Source organism: Ciconia boyciana, chromosome 6 (assembly GCF_034638445.1).
Source record: "Ciconia boyciana chromosome 6, ASM3463844v1, whole genome shotgun sequence".
Taxonomy (NCBI): Eukaryota; Metazoa; Chordata; class Aves; order Ciconiiformes; family Ciconiidae; genus Ciconia; species Ciconia boyciana.
Genome location: NC_132939.1, coordinates 30,992,152 through 31,019,544, shown reverse-complemented (window position 1 = coordinate 31,019,544; position 27,393 = coordinate 30,992,152). Strand labels below are relative to the sequence as shown.

Below are 27,393 nucleotides of genomic sequence, written 5' to 3'. Positions count from 1 at the left end.
GTCTCTGTTCAGATAATATTTTGCTGTCTTGAAATATATATGCTTTCAAATATGCATAGGAAAGAAAAGTGTATGGAATATCCGAAGCTGCTGCTTCTCTCCTTTTGACCCCTTCTTTCTTCAAATTCAGTTTGAGGAGTTTCAGGAGTTTAGTAATCTCCAGTCCTAGTGGGAAAATCTTCAAAAGTTCATTTTATTTCAAAGATGGTTGGGAACCTTAACAACTCATTGTACCTTTGACTATCACCACCTAATCATTGTTTTAGATGTTATTTAGTTGCTAACTTGCTGTAACTTTCAGATGGGAGTTAATTTTTTTAACATACATATATATATGCACAAATATAGAACAATCAGTTGTAGCAGTTGAGAAAAACTGGTTCAGATGTCTGCTATTTTTGTCACAAAAATGTATTGTAATTTTAATTATTTTAGTATACCTTATTTTAAATTTTATGTAGCTTGCTTGTTTATGTTTAATCAAGGGCAGCTATAGGTGTACCTAGGAATTTCGCTTTGGGAATTATATGGAAAGTTCAAAAAATCTCACGGGCTAGAAAGTACCTGCTTGTATTACTTCTTTTGTACCTTGGCTCAAGAAAGTAATGAATTTTATACGATAACATCCAATGTCTGAAATTCGAAGCCGTAAAGTTAAAAAGAATTTACCCGTCAGAGGCTATATGGTGTGCTGTAAATGATATAGAGTAGAAATATTTTGCTGCTAGGTAGGATTTACAGTAGTAAACAGTCTTGAACATTAAAGACTGATAACTGTACTCACTCTATGCTCTTTATAAGTTAAGGAAGCAACCATCACTATTCCACTTCTTATTAGCATTTCCTTAGAAAATAAGTTGTGTTACTGGTTTGTTTACATTCAAAGATGTGCTGAACATACATTATTAATCTGTATGTCATGAACTATTTCTCTGTAAGGAAACCGGGTGTGTCTGGCCATGGAGTTTATGAACTGAAAGACGAATGCTTGAAGGAGTTCAATATGTTCTTTTATCACTATACTAAGACCCAGCACAGCAAGGTAAGCAGTGTAAGATTCGCTCTCAAAGGTTAAAAAATAGTACATACTTATTAATGTCTAAATAATTTTTCTGAATCTAAGGAATTAATGGAATCTAAAGAAACTGATTCAGTAAAGAGTATATGCAGCTAACTTAAACTAAACTTCTAATGAAGTTAAGATTGTTAATACAAATTGACATGGTATGGTTTGCATTAGTAATTTCCCTGTGGTGACTTCTGTATTATGTTAACTATTTATGCTAAGAACAAGATATGATAAGAATTATCTTGGAACTGGAAAACCCCAGACTTTGCTTTTATAACTCTTATTGAGGAAGCAAGTATGTCCAATTATTTATCTCTACTATGAATTGAAATGCAAAATGCAATATTTTTAAACAGATTTCAGATAAGAGTCTAGTTACACGACCAAGTATTGACTACGTATCTTGCCACACTTCTAGTTTAGGGTTTCTCATTGTTTCATTGCGTACTTCTGTAGACATGCTGTTATAACAACACTACTTTTTCTGTAGGCTGAACATACACAAAAGAAAAGAAGAAAACAAGAAAACAGAGATGAAGGTAAAAATTTGAAACTACTGACTCAACAGATGTGATAATTCAGTAGTGTACGTAGCTGTGCATATAAAATGAGCTTTGGGAGAAGTCTTGTGACTTAATTGTGGATAGTTCATACTAAATTTGTTGTGATTTGTAGTAATTGTAATTAATTAGCACCTGACATTTCTCTTTTTCCCCTTTTTTTTAACACAAAGATAGGAGTTTTGGAATTTTTAATTTCATTTCCATGTAGACAAATAAACATGGTGTAATACCCATTGACAAAATGAACAACTTAGAGTTTTTGATGGTGGAGTAACTAGGAGGCAAAAGTTAATTTTTTGTGAGTAGTTTCTCTAGGACAATGTTGAGACATAATAATGCCATGTAGAGAAGGTTGCTGCAGGAACTAGTGTTCACATCCATTCTGTAAGTAGCTTGAGACTTAAGTTTTATGAATCAAAATTTTCTTTTTTAGATGCTGCAAATACATATTACAATAAAACCCCATGTTTCTATTGTAACACCAATGTTATTTCCCTTTTGAGTTTACTTTTACCCATTCAAGTCACAAGCATTAATTGAGTTGATTTGAGGAAGACTTCGTAAGCTGAACGAATAAGTAAAATGAACAATTTAATAAAATCAACTATCACCTGCTTTTGTGAGTTGCAACAGACATAATTATTTTTCTCTTCCCACATTGCCCTTCCAGTTGGATACCTTAATCTTTACTTCCTACTCTAAAGCGTATTTTGATTTTTTTTTTTGTGTGTACTAGCAGGGGCACTACAGCATTTCATACCTAAGATGGTTAAAATTCATTCTGAGTAAATTTTGTTTACTTTGGGTGCCTTTCAGTTGAAAAACTGGAACTGAAAAATAAATTGGCATTGTCATTTAGGAGGGACACAGTTAAACTGGAAATCACATTCTCTTTGAAAAAAATTCAATTTCCTTCAGTTGTAAGTAACTCAGAAGATTGACAGCTGGAAAATAATGAGGGGGGAAAAAACTCTTTGGATTACTTCTTGGTTTCTTCCTCCACTGTATTTTATACAGTTGACAGATTTGAAATAGTACCTTCTTAATTCCACCCTCCCTTCACTTTAGCAATGTAAAATGTTAGCAAGGACATTTATTTTGTAGAACTTCTTAAAAATGCAAATATTCAGATGTAATTGTCAGAAACTTGCATTCATGTAATCAGACAATACAGTTCCAAAATACAAAGATAACTCTTTACGTTGATATGTATTCCCCTCAGGCTACTCATTTTGTTCCAAGTGCTTTGTGCATATGCTTTTATGTGGCTGTGTTGTCTTTGTCAGTAACTTTTATAATTCATTGTCTGAATTATAAATTGTCAAAAGATTGATGGTTTCAGAGACACTGCATTCATAGAAGTTTTCTGAAAATAGGCATCCAGGTACCAAAAGAAGACTTAAGTCAATGTTTCCAGGTAGGGAAAGGCTGCAGTGTTAATTGAGCTGCTGTTAGTAGATGCCAAGGTTCCAGGTGTCTTCTGGGTGAGATACCACATCACACAGTTTCAATATTAGCTCAGAAAATGTACATAGCTAGAAATTATCAGAATGCCCCACTAGCAGGAAGAATTTAGAGCTCCAGCCATATTAGGCATGGGACACTGTATGGAAGATCCACTGCTCACTTTTGTTTAACTACTTGAAAACTTTATATCTGATGCAAAACACAAACACTGTATGTTTTAGTGATACATAAATGATAAAGCAGTGCAAAGTATTAAAGATTTGCATTTACAGATCCAACTAAGTACTTGTGGTTGATTGTTTAGCTTAGTTTGCATGTGTTTTATATAAGAACTTACTACAAGTACTTAGTTTTACTAAAGATAAAAGCTGACTCAGGCAAACTATTGTGTTTGAGTGTGACTATTAATTTAAAGGTCCAGTTGTTCTTTCACTGGAATTAGTATGTTTGTGCTCTCTACTTCTGCCTGCAATATTTGGTGAGATGCCAGTTTGTTAATATATTTGCACATGTCCGTTTTCTAGCATTGCCACCACCTCCTCCTCCAGACTTCAGTCCTGCATTCAGCAACGTGGTGAGGATTCTGAACTGTGACGTTATGATGCACATACTGCGGATCATTCTTCAGAGAGCAGTAGAACTGGAAACCCACTTGTGGACTGAAGCTATGATTCAAATGGTATGGTTAGCTTTGGTCTTCTTTCTATGGTAATTCCTGTGTTGACCATGTTAACTGCTTATGATAAGGTCAAAATGTGTAAAGATAAGCTTTAACTTTGAATTATAAGAATTTCCTTTTGGTCCCCAAACCTGTTTTTATAAATCTTACTGCCAAAGAAAATATTTTAAATTATTTATCTCCACTGTAAAATAGAAATGTGAAACACAATAGTATTAAATTGGGAATATTCTTCAGTTTTCTATTTTGCTTTCCACCCTGTGTTGCCTCATCACTGAAGCTGTTTCAATATGTATTTCTCCTTACCTCATCTTTTTCTTTAAACTTCATGTGCAAATAAGTAACCCTTTGATCATCTTAAAGAAATTGGAATTTCTTCATCTTGTAAGCTGCAAAGTCTCCAAATACATAAATGTCTTTGGGGCCTCAGTCATGAAATAATATAGTTTTGTAAGTATTTAAACATTTCATTTTACCGCAATGACTTTATGCTTTAAAGAAAAAGGAATTACTGACATTGGTGAAGGTTTTTTTGTTTGTTTGTTTTTAATATTTATAGGATTAGGCCCTGAATTTACAGACTGGTTGAATTAATCAGTTTTACTAGAGTGCATAGATTATTTAATTGCTTTGCCTTACCTGCTAATATTTGGATTATGAAATTAACCATAATTTGTATCAGCAAATTTGTATCAGCAATTTGTATCAGCAAAATGACAAGATTCATATGTTACTACTGTAAAGTGTGTGCAAGTTGATTAATTTTAGTGCAAGTAAGATGCAGGAAAATTATATTGTGCATTGTTATTTCACTTTCCATGTATGATCTCTGCACTTTTTCTCATTTCTGTGTTTTATCATGGATATAATCAACATATAGTACAGAACTATATTAAAATCCTTATTTTATATGCCAGTTTTCCAGACCTCTAATAGTGAATGAGATTTACTATTTTTCTCTCTTTTTAGGTGCTTCATCTCCTTTCTTTAGGGTTACTAGAAGAGAAGCAGCAGTTACAGAAGTCTCCAGAAGAAGAAGTAACCTTTGACTTTTATCACAAAGCAACACGTATGTTTCATTTTCTTTAAAAGGGCAGAGTAAATTCAGCTAACTTCATTTTGTCAAGACAAAAATAAGCTGGAAGAAAGTATTAAGTGATTTTAGTCAGAATGGATTTACTTTTTGCTATAGAATTAAAACCTGCTGAAATATTTTTTTTTTTAATAATCAAGAAACCAGATTTGCACTAGCTTCCTTTGTTCCCAATTGCCAGATATGTTGAAGAGGAGATGTGCTTCTCTTCCTGGGAAAGAAATGGAAAAGTAATACTAGTGTTAGATAACTGAAAATGGTTCTTCCTTTGCAAGAACATTATTGAAATGGAAGCTAAAAACTCCTTGAAAAATGACAGTGGATTTAAGTGAACTGTCTCCATCTTTTGTACTCCTTAGCTGTACAACTATTGATTTACTGCAAGCTAGTCTTTTACTATGGTAGTGATAATAGAAGCAAAACTTAGTGGCTATGAAGTGTGCTTTTTTCTTTTTCTTTACTTTTCCAAATCCCTACAGAGCACTTCCTAATGTTACATTCAAGACTACTGAGTGGGAGCTAGAATCTACATTTTCTAAATAATCCTCCATCTTATCTAGAGTTTCTGCTTCACTGTATAAGAATAAATTTTAAAAAATCCATTATCAAGCATAACATAATTGTCACTTGAGAGATGACACAGAGATAAGAATTGTGAAGTAAAATCATAGAATCATAGAATTATTTAGGTTGGAAAAGACCTTTAAGATCGAGTCCAACCATTAACCTAGCACTGCCAAGTCCACTACTAAACCATGTCCCTCAGCACCACATCTACATGTCTTTGAAATACCTCCTACATAAATAACTAAATACATAAAGCTGCTGAACTGCCTTTATTTAGTTTTTCAAAAATCTTGTGTAAAGAGGTGTCACTGACTTTGAAAAACACTCCAATTTCACATTTTTTTTATTTTTAATTTTTATTATTGTTCAGCAAGGAGAATTATTATCATTACATCACACCAAAAGTATTTCTGTTTAAGAAGCTTCATGTCAGCTATAGGAATACACTAAAACTAATTACAGTTGAGATGTTAGAGAATTCTTTGCCAGCTTTAGTTTTGCATAACCAGAAAAACCAAAGCCCCATTTATACATAAGGGATGCAAAAATAATCGGTATTTTTCTAAGAAAACTCTTATTGAGAAGTGATGTAAAAAAAAAAAATAATAAAAAAATTTTGTTTGTAATGTATTTGTCCCACTTCTAAAAATGTGCAAATTGATTTCAAATGGAAAGTGCTGCAAAAGAAATATAATTGAAGAGAATGGTCTCAATTTTAAAGCATGCTTGTGTTAGAGAATGTCCTAGAATGTTATGAACAGTTACCAAGGTGTGAAGAAGCAAATAATTACTGTAACTATAATAGTTTTTGTTATAGAAATAAACTTGTGCACACTGAGCTGTTAGCAAACTTACGTAAGCTCTAAGAGCTTTACTGCTTCTCCTTGAAGCAAAAGGCAATTTTGTTTTTGTCTGTACTTCTGCTTTTGGAAGTAGCAAGAATTATTAATCTACAAGGAGGAAAGATTATAGTACACTTAATGGGAATAAACAGATGAAATTAAAACAGAAATGTAACTACACAGGTTGTGTTCATGTATGTGTGTTCTATAACTAGCAATATTTTAAGACATCTCCATGCTTGTAAATACATTAAAATGTTGAGGGCTTTTTTTCCCCTTGAAGATGCATGCTTTTCTATTTTTCTCTCCTTTGTAAAGGAATGGGAAGCTCGGCCTTGAATGCTGTCAACGTGTTAATGCTTCTGGAAAAATTAAAGAGAGTTCCTCAGCTAGAGGCACAGAAGGACACAGTCAATTGGATACTGCAGGTACACAAGGGGGAGATAAGTATGACCTGATTTTAGTAATTTAGAAAGCTTTTATGAAAGGTGTTATGATTCCTACATATAACCCAGTGTTTACAGCTGCAGTGATTTCTTGAAAAGCTTAATCTGTTGGAACATTTTTCCTCCCCAGACAAGATGGTTTCTTGAATACTGTGTTAACACTTACAAGTCATTGTACTTGCTATTGCTACTTTCAAGTATTGGGTCAATTTTTGCTTAGATAACTCATTCCAGTAATGACATTTTTATACATAAACTTTATTCCTCATGTTTCTGTTGCAACACAACAGCAAGTGATAAGTAAAAGTTTATTAATTGGGAAAGCATTTTAGAGGCTGCTTGTATTAAGACTTGAGTCTGGATCTGACTATGGCCACATTGTACATTTGACCTGTGGAATTTTTCCATCCTACTCCCTGCCATTACCCAGTAAAAGACAAGAAAAACTTCTGGAACTGTGACGCCTTCTGTAACGTAGGAGGCTGCTGCTTCTGCTTAGCAGGAGTACTACTGTCCTGTTCTGTTTTGGGCTTCTTTTTTTAGGGGACAAACATAGAAGACAATGCTTTTGGAAAAGAGGGTAAGAATCCATAAGTAGGGTTCCAAAACTATCCTCAGCTACTAAAATTGGATTATCCTGGAACATTAGGGAGGCAGGCTTGAAAGGTTTTTTTGAATGGTTATTCTTCTAAAATTCTAAGGGCAAAAGTAAAAAATGTACTTTAAAAAGTATATTTAACTTTTTAATATGTATAGTAAATGTAGAATATTTAATATTATCAAAACTTCAAGATGCTTATTAAAGTAAAGATAGCTGGAGAAAGTAGTAAATGAAAATTGAAGGCTCAGTTTTAACTAATCAGGCATATGCTGGAAAGCTTTTTATTCCAGATGTATAGGTTTTTGCATAATTTTAGTGACTATTTCCATGGAATGATCCACATCTCACCTACTTGAAATAAGCTAGCAGTCTGTCTATTCTTCTGATGTACAGATGCTTTAGCTGCTTAGCAGTATTAGTGCTAGAAGACTGGAAAATTTGGAAGAATTTTACTTCATACTGAGCAGTGCTTGTCAGGTTTAGGATACAGACACAGCAGTGCTACAGGGGTGCATATATGGTCTCAGACGCTTTTGTTATTTAGGAGTATGGCAGTTGGATTCATCCATTTGAAAATCTGAAAATAAAGCTCTTGATATTTAGTTTCACATTAATCTTGTCTATATTGTAATAAGAGCTAAGTTGCATTTTATTTTTAACATCTAAGTCTCTATTCCTAGATGTTTGACACAGTGAAAAGATTAAGAGAAAAATCTAGTTTGACAACAATAGCAGCTACATCAGGCTCAGAAGCTACAAAAGGTGATGAGGTAATAATAAAAAAAATGTTCAATGGAAGTCTTGTATTTAATGTTTTCAATGGCTGTTTTCAAAAAGGTGCCTACATTTATTGTTACCCAAAATGATAATTTTTTAAATACGAGTTTCTAATATATTGCCTAAAAATAGGATTTAGGTTCCAAGATTAATATTTTTAATAAATGAAATTTATGCTAAGCATGTTTCATGGAATTATCAGCTGCTAATGTGGTTTTAGTTGTACTTCCAAGTGAAACAACTGAGGGGCGTGAAGAAGTAATTTGGGTTCATTTCTCAATTTCTTATCTTTATGATTTAACCACCTTTTCTATTATGTTGTCATTGTGCAATAATTAGAAATACAAATCCGCTTAAAATGATGTCTTGTAATTTATGTGATCTACCAAGAGGTTAATCTGCTTTGCCTTGATTGTATAAAGACATCAGGCTTAGGTGATTATTCTGTCTATGTATCAGTCTCTACCCCCTTCCCTCAAAATAACTTTTGAATCCAGTGGTCAAATGGCACAGTGAAATGGAGATTTCAAAGATTACTGCAGTCCCATGAGGGGTTGTTTTTTTTTTAAATTGGCAGTTGAATAGAAAAGAAGAATCCGATTACCCTTAGTGTGCAAAGACAGGCTAGTTTGTTCTTACGCATTCTGTTTGGCAACAGCTTGCTGCCAACCAGTCTCTTGGCTAGTCATTGCACGCATAGCTCTAACCTTATCACAGCATATGCTGTGTTTCTTTTTTGAGAAAGGTGTCATATGATATCTGGTAAGGTAAGGGAACAAAACACAAAAGTCAGTAAGAAATTAGACTCTGACAGTTCCACTACTTGTGGAGCCATTTGCTGTTGTTTCATTTCCTCAAAAAGTAATGGTATCATGAATGGAAGCAATGTGTGTAATGTTGAATTTGTGCCTCAAGTAACTGAATAAGAGGAATTAGGTTCTATATGTTTTAATTAAGTCTACCTGTGTTTTTTGAATTCTACATTTCCAAAGTATATAAATACTTTGTTTATAGTTTTTGAAAACATGATAGAAGAGGAAATATTGGAAGAAGAGTAGTTTTCCAGTCTACAATAAAGAAGAATAGGGAAAAATACAATCCTCAGATGCATAAAATGCTGCCACAAAAATGTAGGAACAATCTGTTTGCTGTGTCGTCCATAGATAGTTCAAGATAAAATTTTCTTAAATTCTTGTAAGGGAGATACTGAATACTCAGTAGGGGTTTTGCTTATGGGGAGAATAACAAAACACTGGAGGAGGCTTGTGATGTTCACCTCGCTAAAGTTTCTTAAGAACAGACAAGGACCTAATTAAAATGCATCAGGTGGTATTGATCATCCTGTCTTTGGGCAAGGGATTGTACTAGTGACCTTTTGGGCACCCCTCAAAATCCCTTTCTTCTGACTAGGTTAATGAACCTAGTCAACATTTAAGATTTTAGTTTTACATTTTTCAGATAGCAGTTAACTTTTTTTAAATCTTTAAAGTGTTGTCAGTTAAGGCATTTGATGTTGGTGGTTAGAATGCGTATAGTTGGGGAAAGATTCTTCTCATTTTTTGATGATCTCTGTTGCCTGTGATTTTCTTTATTCTCTTTTATTGTAAGACACAGAGCACTCAGGATAAAGAGAAAGCTGAGCGGAAGAGAAAGGCAGAAGCAGCTAGGTTGCACCGTCAGAAGATAATGGCCCAGATGTCTGCGCTGCAGAGGAATTTCATTGAAACCCATAAGCTCCTGTATGAAAACACACTGGAGGCACAGGGGAAAGAAGATGCTATTATGGAGGAAGAAAGGTAAGAAAAAACAGACATCCAGAGTTCTGGTGGGAAGAGTTCGTTACCTGCTACATAAGTTCATTATGCTACATAAAAATTTTGAAAGTACGTTCAAGGGACAGATTGCATCATCCCAGTCAGCAAACTTGAGTCTCTATTTACTTTTAAGTCATCTTCTGTTACAGAATTATATGTAAACTAGCTTGTGTATGCTAATGTAGGAACAGTGGACTCACTTTGTAGAGCAGCATAAGATAAACAATAAGAAAATTAATTATTTCTTCAAATGGCAGATACTTATATTGCTTAACATTTGAAAAAATGTCATTAGAAAGCTGCTGAGTTGACAACACTGTAATTTTGGAGGTGACTGTCTACCTTATATGAAAATTTAAGTATTTAATTTGGAAACAATCTGAAAGCCAATATGCCTTAATGTTAAGTTGCAGTGAAGAAAATATTCTTGTAGCTCAAGTTGCTGATATTTCTGTTTTAGTTTTTAAAATCTGATTTCACACTGAAGATGTTTGGTTTATATTGGTTGTAATTTTGTTGGTATGGATTGCTCCTATTCTAGAGGTTCTTCAACAATATAGTATACCTAATACAACTCACAATTTTGGTCTAATTTGGGCTGTACAAAACTAATCAGGTAATAGAGATATCTGCTGGAAAAAAAAGTACAGATCACTTCTATGCGCTTTGATCTTTAATACATCGTGTTCTAGAAATCATTGTTGAACTCTGGAATAAGGAATATTTAAAAAATATATGGAAGCTTATTGTGTCACACAGCATTGAATTAAGGTAGTGGCATTCATTTTCAGTATGTTTTCTTCAAGAGTGGGAAATAATTTTAATGTGTCTGTAAGATTAAAATGTATTTAATCCAATCTACATTGAATAAATCTTCCTGAATTTCCTGCTGTCCGAATCCATTTCATGGTATTATTCTATGTTAGCTGGCTTCCACTTTCTATTTTTAAAGAATACTGCATTTTAGTGAGGGTTGAGGTGTTTCTTCATTGTTTGGTCATCATTTGGTTTTGTAAAGCATTTTGGTATAAAACTATAAATGTTAGCAGTGTATGACACTCTTAAATGCCTGGAAGAATAAGTTTGTTTAGAAAAAGCCATCTGATTATTTTATATCTGTGTCACTTATGGTCTTACAGCATGTCTTCGGCAATTGATTACTCCAAAATTGCTTTGGGTCCCAAACGAGGTCCATCTGTTGCTGAGAAAGAAGTTCTGACCTGTATTCTTTGTCAGGAGGAGCAGGAAGTAAAGTTGGAAAGTGCTGCCATGGTATTATCTGCCTGTGTCCAGAAATCAACTGCCTTAACTCAGAATAGGAGCAGAATTCTTGAACTCTCAGGGGGTATGCGATTTTTCTTCTTTTAGACTATAAGCAGTTCTGTACCTAGAGCTCATACCCTTTGAACCTAATTAAACTCTGTATTCAGCCAGATTGCTAATATCCTACTTAATAAAAAGACAGTGAAAATTTTTAAATAGTTCTAAAATCCATGCTTTGAAACTTAAAAATGGGAAGTGTATGAAGATTCTGATTTGTCCCTGGGAAATCAGAAAATGCTTTAATCTCACAAGAAGATTTTATAAAAATCTTATATCCAAGATTTTTATATCTTTTTTTATAAGATAAAAATCTTACAGAGATTTGGTAGGAGTGGTCACTCTGGAAAAAAATCCAAGAATGTTAAAAGTTCCTGTTTAATCAAGTACAGCAGCAAACTTCCCCAATATGGAGGAAATACATGAATATTATCAGAGGCTAATATGGCAGCCTCAGGAGGGTTTGGGTTTTTAGGGTGGTTTTTTTCATGTCCAGGAAGTAATAAAAACAGCAACATAAAAAAAATAGGGAAGTGTAAGCAAGGATCATATGATATCATGTGATGAATGAAAAAAAAAATACAAGAGAATAATACAAAAATAAGAGTTAGTTGTATAATAGCATATTAGTAACAGGAAACACAATGACGAACCAGAATTTTTTTATAAGTCTCGTGTTTAATCAACTGTTAAAGATTTTTAGTCAGTTACTTAAGGGAAAGAAAGAAAATAAATAGAAGGAAAAGGGAAAACTTAAGCACTCGCTGACTTTTTTTGCTCTCTTTTTGAAAAAGAAAATTAAGAATAATTCAAGATCAGATGCTTGATGGCTGTTAATTTGAACAAGAGAGAAATACAGTCCAGAATAGGATAAGAAAAGTTGAAACAATAGCTAGATAACTTCAGTGTATTCACCTTGGCAATTATTAAGGTAATACAGAAAATACTATCAGAACCATTGTCTTCAGTATAATCTTCACTTATTTTTTTAAATGCATAGAAGATAGTTGAGATCTCAGAAAGCTAAGAAGGGCAAACAAGTATTTGTCTAAAAAAACCACCAAAACCCCAGAAGTTAAATGAGAAAGTACTAAAAATTTGAGTATTCCAGCCAGCCTGGATGCCCAGAAGTATGTTGGATGATAGTAATTATTATTAGTTTATAAGACAATCTAAGAAATAAAGATAGACAATAAAGCAGTAAGAAATGTCAAAAATGGATTTGTCAAGAAAGCAACTTAGTATGCTACCCTAATTCTTTGACCAGGATAACTGGTTTTGTGGGTAGGGAGAAGGTAAGCTAATTTATTCTCATGTTTGTTAGAATTTTTGGCTCTGTCCTACTTGATACACAGCCACTACTAGTTTGATTCAAGCACACTATAATATTAAATAATAATTAAAAATTAAAAGTGATAATTTTTTCCATGAAAATTGAATTATATTTATTTTAACACAGATACAAATTTAAATAGCTGTTATCTATTAAATATTTATTAATCAATATACATTCTCTATGTATCTGCCCATATCTCATTATAAAGCTGAGTCAATAATTTTTTTCAAATCCTGCTTATTTAAGCTATCTAATACATAAGGAATAAGGATGCAGTGTTGAAAGATAATAAAATTTGAGGTCTGTAAGTGCTCTCAAGATGTTTTCTAGTTTGCTGCCATTGTGTGGCAAGGATGTTACGACTTGTAGTTTAAATTCCTACTTATTTTTAATTTTTTTTTTCTATTTTATAACAGGGTATTGTTGATTCGTGGTCAGCTCATAAAGCAAAATGAACCCTCTGTCCTATTTTTTTAATGACACTACTGTCTAGCAAATACCTTTAAATTCTGTGTTTGTGCAGTTCATTATTCCTGCTTTAGTTTAGAAGTACACTCTTGAATGTTATCAAATAGAATTCTAAAGTAAAGAGACGTTCAGCATTGTTTCTTACTTCTTCAGGGTATTACCCTATTCTCTGTCACGTTTGCAAACCTTTACCAAGTTGTTTCGCTTAAGATGTCTTGTGTTTCCTCCTCTGGGTCATTAACAAATACTGAATAGTCATAGACCTAGGACAGACTCGTACAGAATCCTGTTTGATCCATTTTTCTTTTTAACAGCAAACTACTGATAATGGCAATTTTGAGCCAGCTGTATAGAATTTTTATCTAGGCCATGTACTAATTGCATCAATTTTTTTTCCTCTCCTCTGTGGTACTCTGAAGTACAAATAGAATCCTATGCTCTTGTAGTCAGATACACTTCTAAGCTTTCTGCAATGACATGTTGGGCTATTGAAATAATTGAAAAAAAAAAAAGGGGTGGGGGGAATGAAGTGCCTTTTCCTAAAGCCACTTCTGGATATTATTTATAGCACTTACTCTCTACTGCATGGTCCTCTGCAGCTCATCAGTTAGAAGTAGGCCTGTAAGACCTGCTTTTTTTTTTTTTTCTTTGAAGATCTCAGTAAGTGGAAAAATGCTTGTTCCCACAGCAGAAGTGCAGATAGTGGCAAATTAGTGTTATACCAAGGTTCATTTTTCTTATTTCAGTCTCCAGTTGATTTAGAGCAGCTTCAGCTGCTGTCAAATAGAATTATATTTTCAGTGCAATTTGGGTGCTAGGTTTTTTGTGGTGGTTTCCTCTTCTCTCCCCCCTTGTCTCTTCTCTCCCCCCTTGTCTCTTCTCTCCCCCCTTGTCTCTTCTCTCCCCCCTTGTCTCTTCTCTCCCCCCTTGTCTCTTCTCTCCCCCCTTGTCAAATTCAGGTGTATCTGGTGGACTGTTTATGATTATTAACAGATAAGGTTTGGAGGACTGCTGGTGTTCAGTTCAGTATTATTTAGATATCTTTAAGGGGAAAATGGAATCTCACTTCAAGTGCATATGCAGCACAAAGACAGCATTACATTCTCATAATGTTTTTGCTGTTAAGAATTATGCAAGATTAATAAAAGGTACACTTGACTTTGTTATTCAGTAGTGCTGTTCATGTCAGTGGTTTGAAAATACATGGGATTAGTTGGAGAAATGCCTAATCTTTCTTGTCCTTAGTAGTTTCATTTTCTTTCATTTAAAAATACAATAACAAATAAATTTAAAAACTTCAGTGATAGCGAATCCAACCATAGATCTATTCCAGTACTGAAGAACCCTTTTCTTTTTTTCTTTTTTAACCAATTTACTATTGCTTTTGGATTTTGTAATCTTTTTCTTCATAGTTAGTGGAAAGCCTTCAGTAGTTTAAGTGGCTTCTGTCTTGTGATTACTTTGCTGGAGTATTGGTCTGGAAAAGCTAGCCAAATGGGATTTTAATGTGACTGTGCGAACAGTTGGAAAATAAAATCTGAAGGCTTGTGTTCTGTGTTGTTCACAGAATACTGTTGTTCATTTCTGTTCATACTGATGGAAAGTTACGTTATTGTTCTTTCAATAATTTCTTTCTGATGTGTCTTTCTAGATACACTAGATCCTCTCTTCATGCACCCTGACTTACCTTGTGGGACCCACACAGGAAGCTGTGGTCATGTGATGCATGCAGCCTGCTGGCAGAAGTAAGGATGCGTCTTTGCAGCCTTTAAATGTTTTTTTTATTAATCTGTTTTCCAAAACATCTAAGTGCACACTGAAAACACAGTACAGTAAGTGGATATTTAATTAAGGAGTCAAAACTATTTGTACTAATCTAAAAATGAAATATAGCACAAAAGTTTTGGCCTGATGAAGAAAATGATCGTCAAAAGTTTTTAGTGCCTTCTGTGACCCAAAGAAGAATCTCTAACTAGTTACTAATTTATGCAAATAAAACCAATGGGGTAAAATTGGTCAAGAATAAGAAACCATATCTAATAGGTTTATTTTTAGCAATCCAATGAGAACCACTAGGAATCTTCCAGGTGAGTGTTCTATAGCAACAGTACTTTGCAAGTCTGTCACCAGGTCAGTACTTAAAGGATGAAGCTGACTTATTTCAGTGTGTCTGTAGATGAGAATCCAGCATTTAGAATAGAATATGAATGGTTAAATCTACCAATATTTCTTCCCCACCCTCACCCACCCCTGTTGGTGAACAAACTTAATAAAAAGGAAGAGGGAAGAATTGATACAGTGCTTAAATACTTTACTAGATTTCTATTTTTATGGGGAGCCCACAATTTAGACCAAGTGTTTTGGATTAGAATACAACCTGAAATATTAAAAGACCAAGTTACTTAGCTTGCAGAATATAATAATCCTCATTGCAGCTACATTTGTGGGATTACAGAGAGCAAAGCTAATGCTCTCTGCATTTGACTCCACATAGGTCTGGCAAGTCTAAACAAGATAAAGAGTGTGAAATAATAATAGAAAAATCCCACTGAAGTATTATCAACAGACAAAGAGAGTTGGGTCATGCCAATTGCAAGCTACTTCATGTTGTTGTATGATATAAACAGTCTCTTGAGGTTTGTTGTTTGTACTTGTGCCATTTTACTTTTAAAAAAATCTGACTAAACTTCTAGTGCTTATCATTTACTTTTCTATATGTATATATATAATTTTTTTTCACAATAAAACATCAGTACAAAATAAATAGGTGCACACACTTAATGATACAGAATTATGTTCCTTGAGTATAATACATCTGCTCTTGGCAGATCCATCTACATCTGCGTAGATCTAAGTAGTGCAACATTGGAGCTCAGTTCCCTTGCTCTTTTTAAGAAAAGATGACTTGCTGTATGGGTAAATGGGATTAAAATGGACAACAGGCTCTTCTCATACAGGATGGCACAGAAGGTTTGAGTATAGTCTTTTACTTATTATATAACAGACATTCTAACTTACTAATATTCCTCCAAGCGATGCCTGCCACGCCTCTCTAGAGTGTTTGTGCAGCCTAAAAATACTGCAGAATACTCTCTAAAACAGTACGAGTTCAAATGAATGGAATATCTTTGTAGTTGCCATGTATGAGGAAGAGGAGTTGCTTGCAAAAACGTAGTTGTTTGAATGTAGGAAAATAAATGTATGTTTTTGTTGATTGTAACAGAATACTTTCCTAAATAATCTGTAATCATCAGAACTTCTGCAGATGTCCCCGCACGCACACTTTCTCTTATCACCTAAATGGGATTTTATTTTTTCCCTTAAGATGTATGATTTAAAGCAAAACAACGACAACAAAATCTAGTTATTACCTTAGTGGAGAAGTTAGATAATTTCATATCTGTCTTTAAGATCCTCCATACCCAGTCTGAACATTAGTACTGAATTTAGTTGCTTGTATCCAGGCAAGAAGATTTGAATATTGGATCTTTGTTCCTAATAATACCACTGAGATGTTAATGAAATTTGAAGGCTTACTGCATCCACTGAGGGGGAAAAATTATAATGAAACCTGTAAAAAGATCATAGTTATTTCTTAGTTTCCTTCTGAGTTTAAAATAGCTCAAGTGTGATACTGTAATATAAATTATCCTCTTTTCCTGTTAAAAGAAGGCTACAGTTTCATTGTATAGTCATGAGGCTCAGTCATTGCCATGAATAGCTGGTTATTCATTCAATAAATGTTATCAGTAGTTTTTCCTAAAATTAAATAAAAAGATGTACAATCTGTGTTTCAAACTTACTGTAGTGAATTGCATATGAGAGAGATTAGATACAACATTTCATTGTGTTGAAGATGTTGTGAGAGAAGAGTAGAAAATTTAAGTAATGCTTGCCTGTAAAAATGTTAATGACATTTTAAAGGATCTTAAAAGCAAGGAAAAGTTGCCATAATTTTTGCATGAGTGGTATACCATGCATTTTTGTATTAGTTCTTTTATGTGCTCAAAGGTTTTATTTTATTTTCACATCCAAGCATGTGAAAGAGTTATAAATCAAAGGAAAAGACTTGTTTGTTGGCTTGGATAGGTATTTGCTAGATAATAACATTTTTAATTACTTGAACATTTGTTTTATGTCACACTTGAGCCATTCCACTTTCTAGTAATTTCCTTTTCAATGTTGTAGGTACTTTGAAGCCATGCAGCTGAACTTTCGGCAACGTCTGCATGTTGAACAGATATTTGACTTGGAGAATGGAGAGTATCTTTGTCCACTTTGCAAATCTCTGTGCAATACTGTGATTCCTATCGTTCCATTGCAGGCTCAAAAAATAAACAGGTGAATTACTAGATTGCATAGCCTTTAATTAAAAAAAAAAAGTAAAAATTACTTTGGGGCTGGTTAGCTTTTCAAATTTTTGGAAGGAAAACTTGGGCTGACCTTCCTAATCTGTATAAAGGACTGCATATCTCCTTATTGACTATTCAGCCAAATATACTGCTTTTGTCAGTCAAGTTTTTTTAAAAAAAAAAACATTTTTGGATTGGCTATTTTTTGGAGCTGATATCAAATGAGAAAGTATCTAGATCTAGTATTTAGCCTAACACTTCATTTTGTACTGTTTGCTCAAAACTTACAAAGCCAGCAAAACTGTGCAAATACTGAGTTAATGTGTTTTGATCTAAATGTGTCCTCTGTTTTTAAACATAAGGTGATTCTTTGAGTGTTAAAGTAAAACCTGCTTTCTATTTCTGTTTTCAGTGAGGATGCAGAGGCAGTAGCTCAAATTCTGTCCCTGGCTAGGTGGCTGGAGATTATCATAGTCAGGATATCAGGCTACAGTGTGAAAAATGCTAAAGGTTTGTTATCTTAATTTTGAACCTATTCTGCAGGATATCTAATATGCCAGCCTTTCTGAGCTGATGTCTTGATTTCACAGTGCCCTCACCAATTTTCTGGTTTCTGTTAAATTCTTTCCATCTTCCCTGTAGTAGAAAATTATGTACACTTGGAGAGGATAGCCACCAACTAACAAACAGAGTTAATTAAACTTTCGTATTGACTGTGATGCAGTAAAAGAAAAATTAAATTTAAAGGGCCAAAATAAAAACATGTATGAGTGTTTAGAAAACAGACGGTACAGAGAATCGACATATTCCTTGCACTCTTATAGTGCAGGAAAGTTCGTTTTCGTCATCAGCAAAGCACTACTTTTAATACTCATATTTCTGGGAGTAGAAGAAAATGTTACTTGAGGAGGGTTAGAAGACAGTCTGGCTAGTGAGGTCTGTTTAGAATTATTTTCAAACCAGTTTAAAATAAAAATAAGTCTTACTTTTGTTAGACTGCTGTAAAAACTGTAACAACTTTTGTTTTTGAATGTGTATCTAATTTTTTTTTTTCTGGAAGGAGAGAAACAAAATCTTCCAGCTTTCGCCAACAAGGGAATGGGGAACTCTGCTTTGGAATTCCATTCCATCCTTAGTTTTGGAGTTCAGTCCTCGTAAGTGTTACTGGAAGTGGTCTCTGCATTATGTTAATTCTCCCTAAAATAACCTAGGTATACTTCAGGATTTGTATTGAAGGAAAGGCATATGATTTGTTAGGTCTGAATATGGGCTTACTTATGCTTTTCCTTAAGCATTCACTGAATATCAGATCTATACAGAGCTAGATGGACCTCTTAGTCAAATCCAGTCTGGTAGTCCTTATGTTCTTGGTACAAAGCTAGGAGTCTGGAATCTTCCAATCCACCATTCCAGTGATTTGGGTCACTTCCTGTGCCTCTAGGCAAGTTATTTAATGTCTATCTGCCTTAATTTTCCTGCTATATGTCTGTTTCAGGAATAGATTTCACTTGGTTTTGGATGCAATAATGTAATAATGTGGCATAAATTACTCAAAGGAGTAGGGCTGTGTTCTCTTGTTTCTATTCCAGTGGGCAAAGGCGCTCTCCCACTAAAACAGAATGAATGGATAGATACTTTTGAAGTGTTCTCAGCTGTCTTCATTTTAGATCATGCTATAAGTACTCTACTTCTGCTACTTCTGACTGACATCATAGTTATGCAAAGTACTTATAAATATCTGCTATTTGTAAAAATGTCATCAGAAAGTTGAATCAAATTCTTTCTTGATAACTGATCTCCATGGGAAAGATTTTGTAGTTTGCACTTAAAGAATGTGATGTTTAAGTATGAGCCTGGCTAAACCCCAGACTTTGTGGTATAATTGTTTTGGGTGTAGACATTTGGAGAATTAATATGAATGTCATATATTTCTGTTACAAAGTTCTGTGTATGACTTTGAAAAACCACAGGCCATTAAAACTGTACCTGTTTCTGCCTAGGCACTTTTCTGCATATAACTGCGTTAACATAAACTAAGCTAATGTCAATTGAAAGGAGCTTAAATGCTAAAAAATGTGTTTTAAAACACATCTGAAATGTCTTTCTTGCCATTTTTAGTGCCTTATGAGATGGGGTATATTTTTACTCCAGCACTTATAATTACACTTGCTTACTTGCATTTGGTTTTTTCATTGTATTTTACTTTGATTTAAATGTTTGCATTTTTGAATGCGAATTATAATACAGTATACAGAAATAGACTCCTTTGAGCCTGGCAGCTCTTAATCTCTCAATTTGTAGAGCCTGTTATGCCAAGGTACTTGTTTACTACTGGAAACTAGTAATTTTTTTCGTCCTCTGTACAGACAAAGGGCCTTTGTATTCAAGAATTCTTTCATAAATAACTTAGACTTTGTTAGTGATTGACTGGTAAGTAGTAAGCACTATTAATAATTCAGACTGAAATTATCTTGGCTTGTTTTTGCAGAGCCAAATACTCAAGCAGTATCAAGGAGATGCTTATTCTCTTTGCCACCACCATTTATAGAGTTGGGCTAAAAGTTGCTCCAAATGAAGCTGATTACCGGATTCCTATGATGACCTGGAGCACTTGCGCTTTTACCATCCAGTGTATAGGTAAAGCATAATTTGGGTTTATTCCTTCTCATGACTCAAAAATCTTACAGTTGTTTGATTGTATAATTTTATACAATCTGATTGTATAAATAATGATAATAGCTCTACATAAATAAGAGCAATGCGTAATAGTATAACAAAGTATTTTATATGTAATTACATATATAATAATAGAATGATAATCTATAATCCAATATAAATAATAGGATGTTTTTGTTAGATGGTAGTTTATAAAATATGGTATGGAATGCCAACATTGAATTTAATCTAAGAGCAGGGGGTGGTCATGTTCCACGTTACTAATTGTAACATTAAGCATGTTCAATCAATATCTTCAGGCTGCCAAAGATCATTGACCTGTAGGCATCTCCTACACAGCGAAATATCTAACAGCTATGAAATAGTACTCCCTCTCTTATTATTTCTTTTTGTCTCTATTCTCAAAGAATTCTCATGGAACTTGTAGAAGAAATACAGTCTTTTTTTTGCATTTGAAATTGCTAAGCAGATACCTGGTAGGAAAAAAACCCCCAAACATTCTCTGGCATGAATCTCTTTTTGAAGGCAAAATAATTACCATAAAAATGACTGTATTTTGGGGGATAACATACCTGTTTAGCAGTCAGTCTCATTTCATTTCTGCACTATATACACAGAGAGGTTTGTGTAATAAACATGAAGCTGTAGATAAATCTGTGGCTGACTTCCAGGCAGGGAGAGAGGCAAGAGATAAGTCTGAAATGCATGCTGAAGGAGTTGAGAATGTAATTGTACATCTCCATAAATACAATTTGCCAAGTATGACATTTTTTCTTGATGAAGCTGTTGAGGTACAAGTGTAGTCTAACTTAAATCTATAGTGGACTTGACCCAACTAGAGTATCAAGAGTTCAAAAGGTTTTTAGGAGGATTGGGAATATTCTGATAAGGCAGAAATAGTAATGAAAACTGATTGCATCTTTTTAGTGTTGGATTTTATCAGAGTTTTCAAATGGATCAGGAGTGGGCTAGAAGCCACCCAGCCCTATTAACATTAATGCACTTAATGCTCTGCAGATTATTTTCATTTGATACCTAAAAAAAGACCTTGGTGGCTGTCAGGGATGAGTTTGCCAGCAAGTGTATAAATGCAGTAACTGTTATCATAGATGTGATATCGAAGGCATTATGTCAGAAGTAGAAAATTCAGATGCCTTACCACACCAAGATTATGAAACCAGAGGGACTACTGTGACAGCCTGACCTATCCTAGGCCACACCACTTCCTTGGATTCATTTTTGTTTACAAATAGAGCAGGCTTCCATGAAATAGTAAAGCAAAACTGCCCACATAGCTTCTAGTATGCTGGTTTTGAATCTAGTCATAGGGTGCATTATTAAAACCATTTAATGGGCATGTGGCCAAGCTGCCTAGACAAGGAACCTTAGCTACCTGTATTAGTGGAGTCTCTAGAAGAGGTTCAAAGCATCATTGACCCAAGGGATGTGAATTGCTTTTATTGCCTAAAGCTAGACACTTAAAAATACAAATCTGATTTTTCCCATGTTTCCTCAGAAATTCCACATGTTGTGTGTTGAACTGATGTATGGAAGTGCTCAGTTAAAACACTTTCATTTTTTTGTTAGAGGTGGTTAAAAAAAAAACACAACCAAACCAAAACACAAAAACCCCCACCTCCCAACCAAAAAACCCCCAACAAAAACAACAAAAAAATTCCAAGATCTTGAAGTGTACTGATTCATCTCTGAAAAGTGACTAAAGCACAAAAACATTTGAATTGATACCTTTTTACTCAATTGAGTTAATTTTGATTTCTTATTTTTATTGGCTTATTTTTTCTTTATTATCCCTTCAGAACCAATGCACTCAGGGAGGAAAGCTGAATTGTATTCCAGCTTGGGAATTTTGTTTTCAAAATATTTTTGTTAAACTACAGTCAAAAGCAGTAGTGCACATCTGAGGGTAAGATGGCTGTATAGCATCCCTGTAAACATACCTTGATGTTTTTGAGCATTGTATAAGGTAACTGAAAATACAACTAAATCTGTAGATTGTCTTATCATCATTCATGTGAAACAGTGTTCCTTTAAATCCTTAGTTAGCAAGATCTGAAAACCAAATGTTTTTAAAAAGCTTGTTACAACCATTTATGTGGGAAACATTCAGTACCATTTAAGATAGATTTTTCAAGAGAATTCTCTTACCTGAATAAAGTTGAGCTTTAAAAGTAGTACATATACTAAGAATAAATTAATCTTGGACTAAGTGTATTCTAACAAAAATGTTATGTTAGTTCCTGTAGAACAAAGCAACTTAATTTTTTCTGTGTTTAATTTTAAGAAAACCTCTTGGAAACAGAGGGCAAGCCTTTATTTGGATCTCTACAAAATAGACAGGTATGGGCAAGTAAGATATGCAATACATTTTAAACAAAAAAGTGTTTTTTATATATATATTTATATATGTGTGTATTTTTAAATTTATATATATAAACTGTTGAAACTGCTAAAATCAAGATCATTCTCTGTTGATGGATAGCTCTCAATGTTTAGATTGATAACATAAAGAGCATTTTGAAAGAATAATGTTTCTACTTATACATGGAAGTTCATATTAAATTCACTTATCAATGTGTTTTCTGTTTGTAGAAGTAGATATGTTTTTACAGCTTTATTTCACTATTATATCTTTCCTTTTCTCCTGTCCAACCATTTTCTCTTGCGCTCTAGCACAGTGGCCTTAAAGCATTAGTGCAGTTTGCAGCTGCTCAGAGAACAACATCACCACAGGTCCTGATTCAGAAACATCTGATTCGTCTTCTAGGAGGTATTGTATTCCTTTTCTTTACTACCTTTCCTGTTGCAGAAGTTTCTATTGCAAATTGGCACACACATTAATACAGCATAGAAGCAAAGGTTAGACTACTGACAACAGTGCTAACTTCAATTTCTCTAATGTTGCCTGAAATCATGGAGTATTGCTTGAACTTAAGTAATCAATAATTCTGTTAACCCAGCCCTGTATCACTGAAGTCCCCAAAAAATCCTCTATCCCAGATTACCTTGGCCTGGAGATACTCAGATCTGGAATATTTACAGATGGTTAACAATCTATTTCTGGCACTGTTCAAAATTATTCAAATTCTGTGCTAAACAGGTGGATAAAGCCACAAAACAGGTATTCCTCTCTTAATTGTGAGACTTCATCTTTTTAGTACTTCAAAAGGCTGCTTGCAGCCTAGTTTAAGATATTTTGGTCTCAGGGAGGGATAGTTTGAGACACATAGCGCTATCCTCCATGTTTCTTACTGATTAGGTTAGCATGGTGGCCTTTGTGAATCCTACTCTTTGACTTGCCTTCTATTCGATAGGATTCTTAGGTGTGGTACAGGCTTTTGTATTGGGGTAGGTTGTGAGGCATCTAGTGTTGCAGTGCCTAAGTACATTTGTGGACTTCACCCTTAACACTGTGTGTGCTTTATTAGAGCTGGAGAAATAAATCAAAGAATTTTATCTCAGAATTTTTAAGATATAGTCATTAAAATTGTGAGCTGGTTGGGCATGTAGAAATAGCTAAACAGATGCACAATCAATTAAGTAAGTGGCAAGCAGTTAATTAGTACTTCCTTAGTTCAGAGACTTGGACATTTTTTTGATGAAAACACAGAAATTATAGAGGCTCTAAAATCAGATTCTGATATTGCAGTTCAATCCAAAAGAAGAAAATGCATATCAAATGCATAATTGATATCTTTATTTTATAGTTCTTCTACCAAACTTTAAAGTTGAGGACACTCCATCCCTCTTAGAAGTAGATATGTTCCACATTTTGGTAAGCAGGTTCATTTTATTCTTCATATTAATACTATTTTTTTTGAGCATGGATTTTTGTGTACTTTACCCTGTAGATAGTCCTGCATTATCTGCTCACTTGCATGAGTCAAATGATTATACATGAGCACTGCATACAAGCAAATGATTGCATATGGCTGCTATATGCGAATGTTTAGTTTTAGTTCTGCTGTTCTTCTAGCTTTCAAGTCTTTCCTGTCTCACTCTTACTAAATTTCATGCTTGCAGTCTCAATCATCTTTTTACCACCTCCATTGCTATCAAACCTCCAAAAAACCCCCTGAGAAATGCACCTACTCAGCTTGTTTCCCTCACTTTCCCTTTGTCTCAATAGGCCTCTCATACCTTCTGATTCCTTCACGTTCACTCTCATTACCTTCTTTACTCTTCTTAGCCTCTTCTTTCTGTTCTTATTACAAATCTATATTATAGTTTCTTCTACTACTAAAAAAAAAAACAACAAAGCAAACCACCACACAACAAAAAAGCAAACAAAACCCAAACGAACAAAAAACCAAACCCACCAAAATAAAACCTGTTTTGCCCTGGTTGCCTTTCTAACTAATGCTTGGTCTCACTTCTAACTTTTTTCAGTGTGCTTTGTCTTGTGTTGAAAACCAGAAATTAAGCTTTCTAGGAACTGGACAAGCTTTCTTGGTGTATCTCTAAACTGGCAATTACAAATGGAACTATATCTGAGTTTCCTACATGCTGGAGGGGCATAAATGGTTAATATTTTCCAATGAGTTTTTGCTACACTTTGTGAATTAGAACTAGCAAGATAAATGAACATATTTAAATTGACTACAGAAATGAAATACAAATGTATAGTGAGAATATAATTTCTATTACCCATGTAGCTATTACCAAATTTCTCTTACTTTTAATATTTGCTCCTTCCCTTTCACCGTAGGTGGGAGTTGTGTTATCCTTTCCATCTTTATACTGGGAGGATGCTGTAGACTTGCAACCTTCGTCAATTAGTTCAGCCTATAACCACCTCTACCTCTTCCATCTGACAACACTGGCACACATAACACAAATCGTCGTCTCTTCAGCAACAGGTAGAGGGGTGTTCGGGTTGGATTATTCTGGCATTTTTACACAATTTCTTAAAAATAATAGATGGACACCATTAGTGTGTTCCAGGTATAAACTTCCTCATAATAAATGACATTTAGTGCTAAGTAGTCATAACTGTCTTCTGGTAAAAAATAAATAGCACTACATCATTTTCAGAGGATTTTATTATATCACTTCTGTGTGCTTAGCACAGAAAACAAAATAATTATTGATATATCAGTACTTGCTCAAGTCAGTCATTGCAGAGTGGTAACTTCCCCTCTTCAGTCCTTGTAGGAGAAGCAAAGCTCTGCCCAGCAGCAGCACTCTGAGCTGTACAGTGACAGTTAGCAGGGATTTAGGAAATAAACTTTTCTTTACCTTTCAACCTAGTAAAAACCCAGAGCCGAAATACAGAATCCTATAAACTGATAGAAGAGAATTTAACTTTTCTCTATATTTCATACTACTGTTAAAAACTGTCAGTAACCTACAGGCTTCCTAGCTACTACTTTCCTTTTTCTTCAGCATGATGGGAATTAAAAAAAAATAAATTCCTGTGGCTTAATCTATGTAGGACTAACTTCAAACGTACAAGGGAAGAAAGCAGTTTTTACGTGAGGATGAGCAATGAGGCAGTAATCCTGATTCTTCTTCATAGCATGCAGTTTTAGAAGAACATTTGTTAGGTTTAAAACAGCAAATAGAAAAGAATTAAGCAAAATAAAGTGGAAATATTTTTGTAATGCAATTAAAAAAAAAAAAAAGAGCAGCTCAGTATATGTAAAAAAAACAGAGAAGTGTGTCACAAATGAAGTGCACTTACAGTGGGATTCATCTTTTTGTGTGCAGAATCCCCTACTGCTCGATCATCTGACAACAGTGAGGAGGCACGGTCTGCACAGTCTTTCTGTAGAGAGGTTTGCCAGTACACCAGTGGGTAAGTAGCAGTTCAGTGATAGCATTGCGTTTTCCTAGAAATATCACAATCCATAGGGATTGACCTGAACAACACAGAAAACAGGAAAAAAATTATCCATTTTGTATGGGGAGCTAGCACAGTGCCTTGTGCTTTCTTCCCATACTCCTGAACACTGAAAAAAAGGAAACTGGTGAAAAGAACACTTTTAGTTAAAATAGCTACTTTTTGTGGACAACAGAGTAAATTCTTAGTCTAAGGATGAAAAAATGCCTATATCCACTCTGGAGAGAAATACAACCACTAACTATAGTAGTTATTTTTTCTTTGCCTTGCTTTTTTTTTTAAAGTATCTCAATTATAGATGGAAGCCAGAAAGAAGGAAATGGCTTTACTATAAAAGGGGGAGAAGTGTAAAGCTAAACACAGTTGCTTATTTGTTTAAGTGTTAATGCCTATCTTTTCAGACTTTTTTGACAGGTATAGCTACAGACTCTTTAGTACTTCAGTATCTGTGTGTGAAATAAACTAGAAAATATGGATACACTCCCTACAAATTCTGCTTTGATTTATCTTCACCAAGGCTAGTTGCAAAGATATGTTTCTCAAGGATTGACAATGCTACCCACTTGTCTAAAAGTTTAAAGTCTAAATTTCTAAATATTTAAAATTTGGTATTTAAATAATAGGACTAATTTTTCTGAGGCATGAGCTTAGAATCATAGGTGTTGTGCATTTTGGAAAATCAGGTCACTGTACTGAGATGCCTAGGTACAGAATTAAATGCCAAAGTTTAGGCAACCCAGCTCAAACTTTTAGTGTTTTAATTTCTGTGTATGCATTGTCGTCGTCTAACTCTGACCCATCTGTGCTTAAACAGCACAATCTGCATAATAATTTTGCAATGGTCTATGATTGTTATAATATGGCTTTACAGGTTGTTTCTCAGCAGGTCCTGGTCAACATTTGTATGAACATTATGTTCACACAAATGTGAATTTAAGTTTAAAATTTTTAGAAAACAGGGACACTGCAAGTTTAATTTATTATGAAATTTAGACTAAATGCTCATCTTGCACAAATTACAAGAATCATTATTGAGATGAGTATCACTCCAGTATTTTTTGTCAAAAATGGGATTAGCGTAGCTTTATTTTAAACAATCTGAGTGTTACTGTTGTGACTTCCATAATGAAGAATGAGGTATTAATTTTTTAATTCTGTTGGTTTTGTTGTTCCTGAATAGTATTTGGTTGAGTTTTTTTTCTCATTTTTGAATTGCATTCAAAACACCCAACTGAATGAAAAACTTTCACCCTTTCAAAAAGTTGCTGGCTTTCGGTAATAAAAAACAACTAGTGTAAGAACCAATTGCTCTATGTGTGATGCTGTATTGCACAGTTTAAATCAGGTTATCTTGAGTTACCTGGAGATGGACAGCTATGTAAGGGCTATTTATTTTTTTATAATTCTGAAAAATATAAGTTGAGATAATTTGAAGGCTTAATGTAAGTGTTCTACATAAACTC

At 34.1% G+C, this 27,393-nt stretch overlaps 1 protein-coding gene across 3 annotated transcripts in view; it reads left to right on the top strand.

Moving 5' to 3' along the window:
* UBR1 (ubiquitin protein ligase E3 component n-recognin 1) overlaps window positions 1–27,393 on the top strand; it is a 75,620-nt gene that overhangs the window by 41,945 nt on the left and 6,282 nt on the right. For 2 of the 3 annotated variants that reach the window (XM_072864293.1, XM_072864292.1), the window contains exons 23-40: window positions 940–1,042; window positions 1,560–1,608; window positions 3,624–3,778; window positions 4,748–4,847; window positions 6,599–6,708; window positions 8,008–8,097; window positions 9,713–9,900; window positions 11,058–11,263; window positions 14,694–14,787; window positions 17,231–17,383; window positions 17,807–17,904; window positions 18,455–18,548; window positions 19,883–20,031; window positions 22,373–22,428; window positions 22,762–22,858; window positions 23,796–23,863; window positions 24,797–24,947; window positions 25,798–25,885. In XM_072864293.1, coding sequence (XP_072720394.1) covers window positions 940–1,042; window positions 1,560–1,608; window positions 3,624–3,778; window positions 4,748–4,847; window positions 6,599–6,708; window positions 8,008–8,097; window positions 9,713–9,900; window positions 11,058–11,263; window positions 14,694–14,787; window positions 17,231–17,383; window positions 17,807–17,904; window positions 18,455–18,548; window positions 19,883–20,031; window positions 22,373–22,428; window positions 22,762–22,858; window positions 23,796–23,863; window positions 24,797–24,947; window positions 25,798–25,885 — 2,049 coding nt within the window. The remainder of the gene's footprint in view (window positions 1–939; window positions 1,043–1,559; window positions 1,609–3,623; window positions 3,779–4,747; window positions 4,848–6,598; window positions 6,709–8,007; window positions 8,098–9,712; window positions 9,901–11,057; window positions 11,264–14,693; window positions 14,788–17,230; window positions 17,384–17,806; window positions 17,905–18,454; window positions 18,549–19,882; window positions 20,032–22,372; window positions 22,429–22,761; window positions 22,859–23,795; window positions 23,864–24,796; window positions 24,948–25,797; window positions 25,886–27,393) is intronic. The other variant, XM_072864294.1, reaches the window with a different exon arrangement.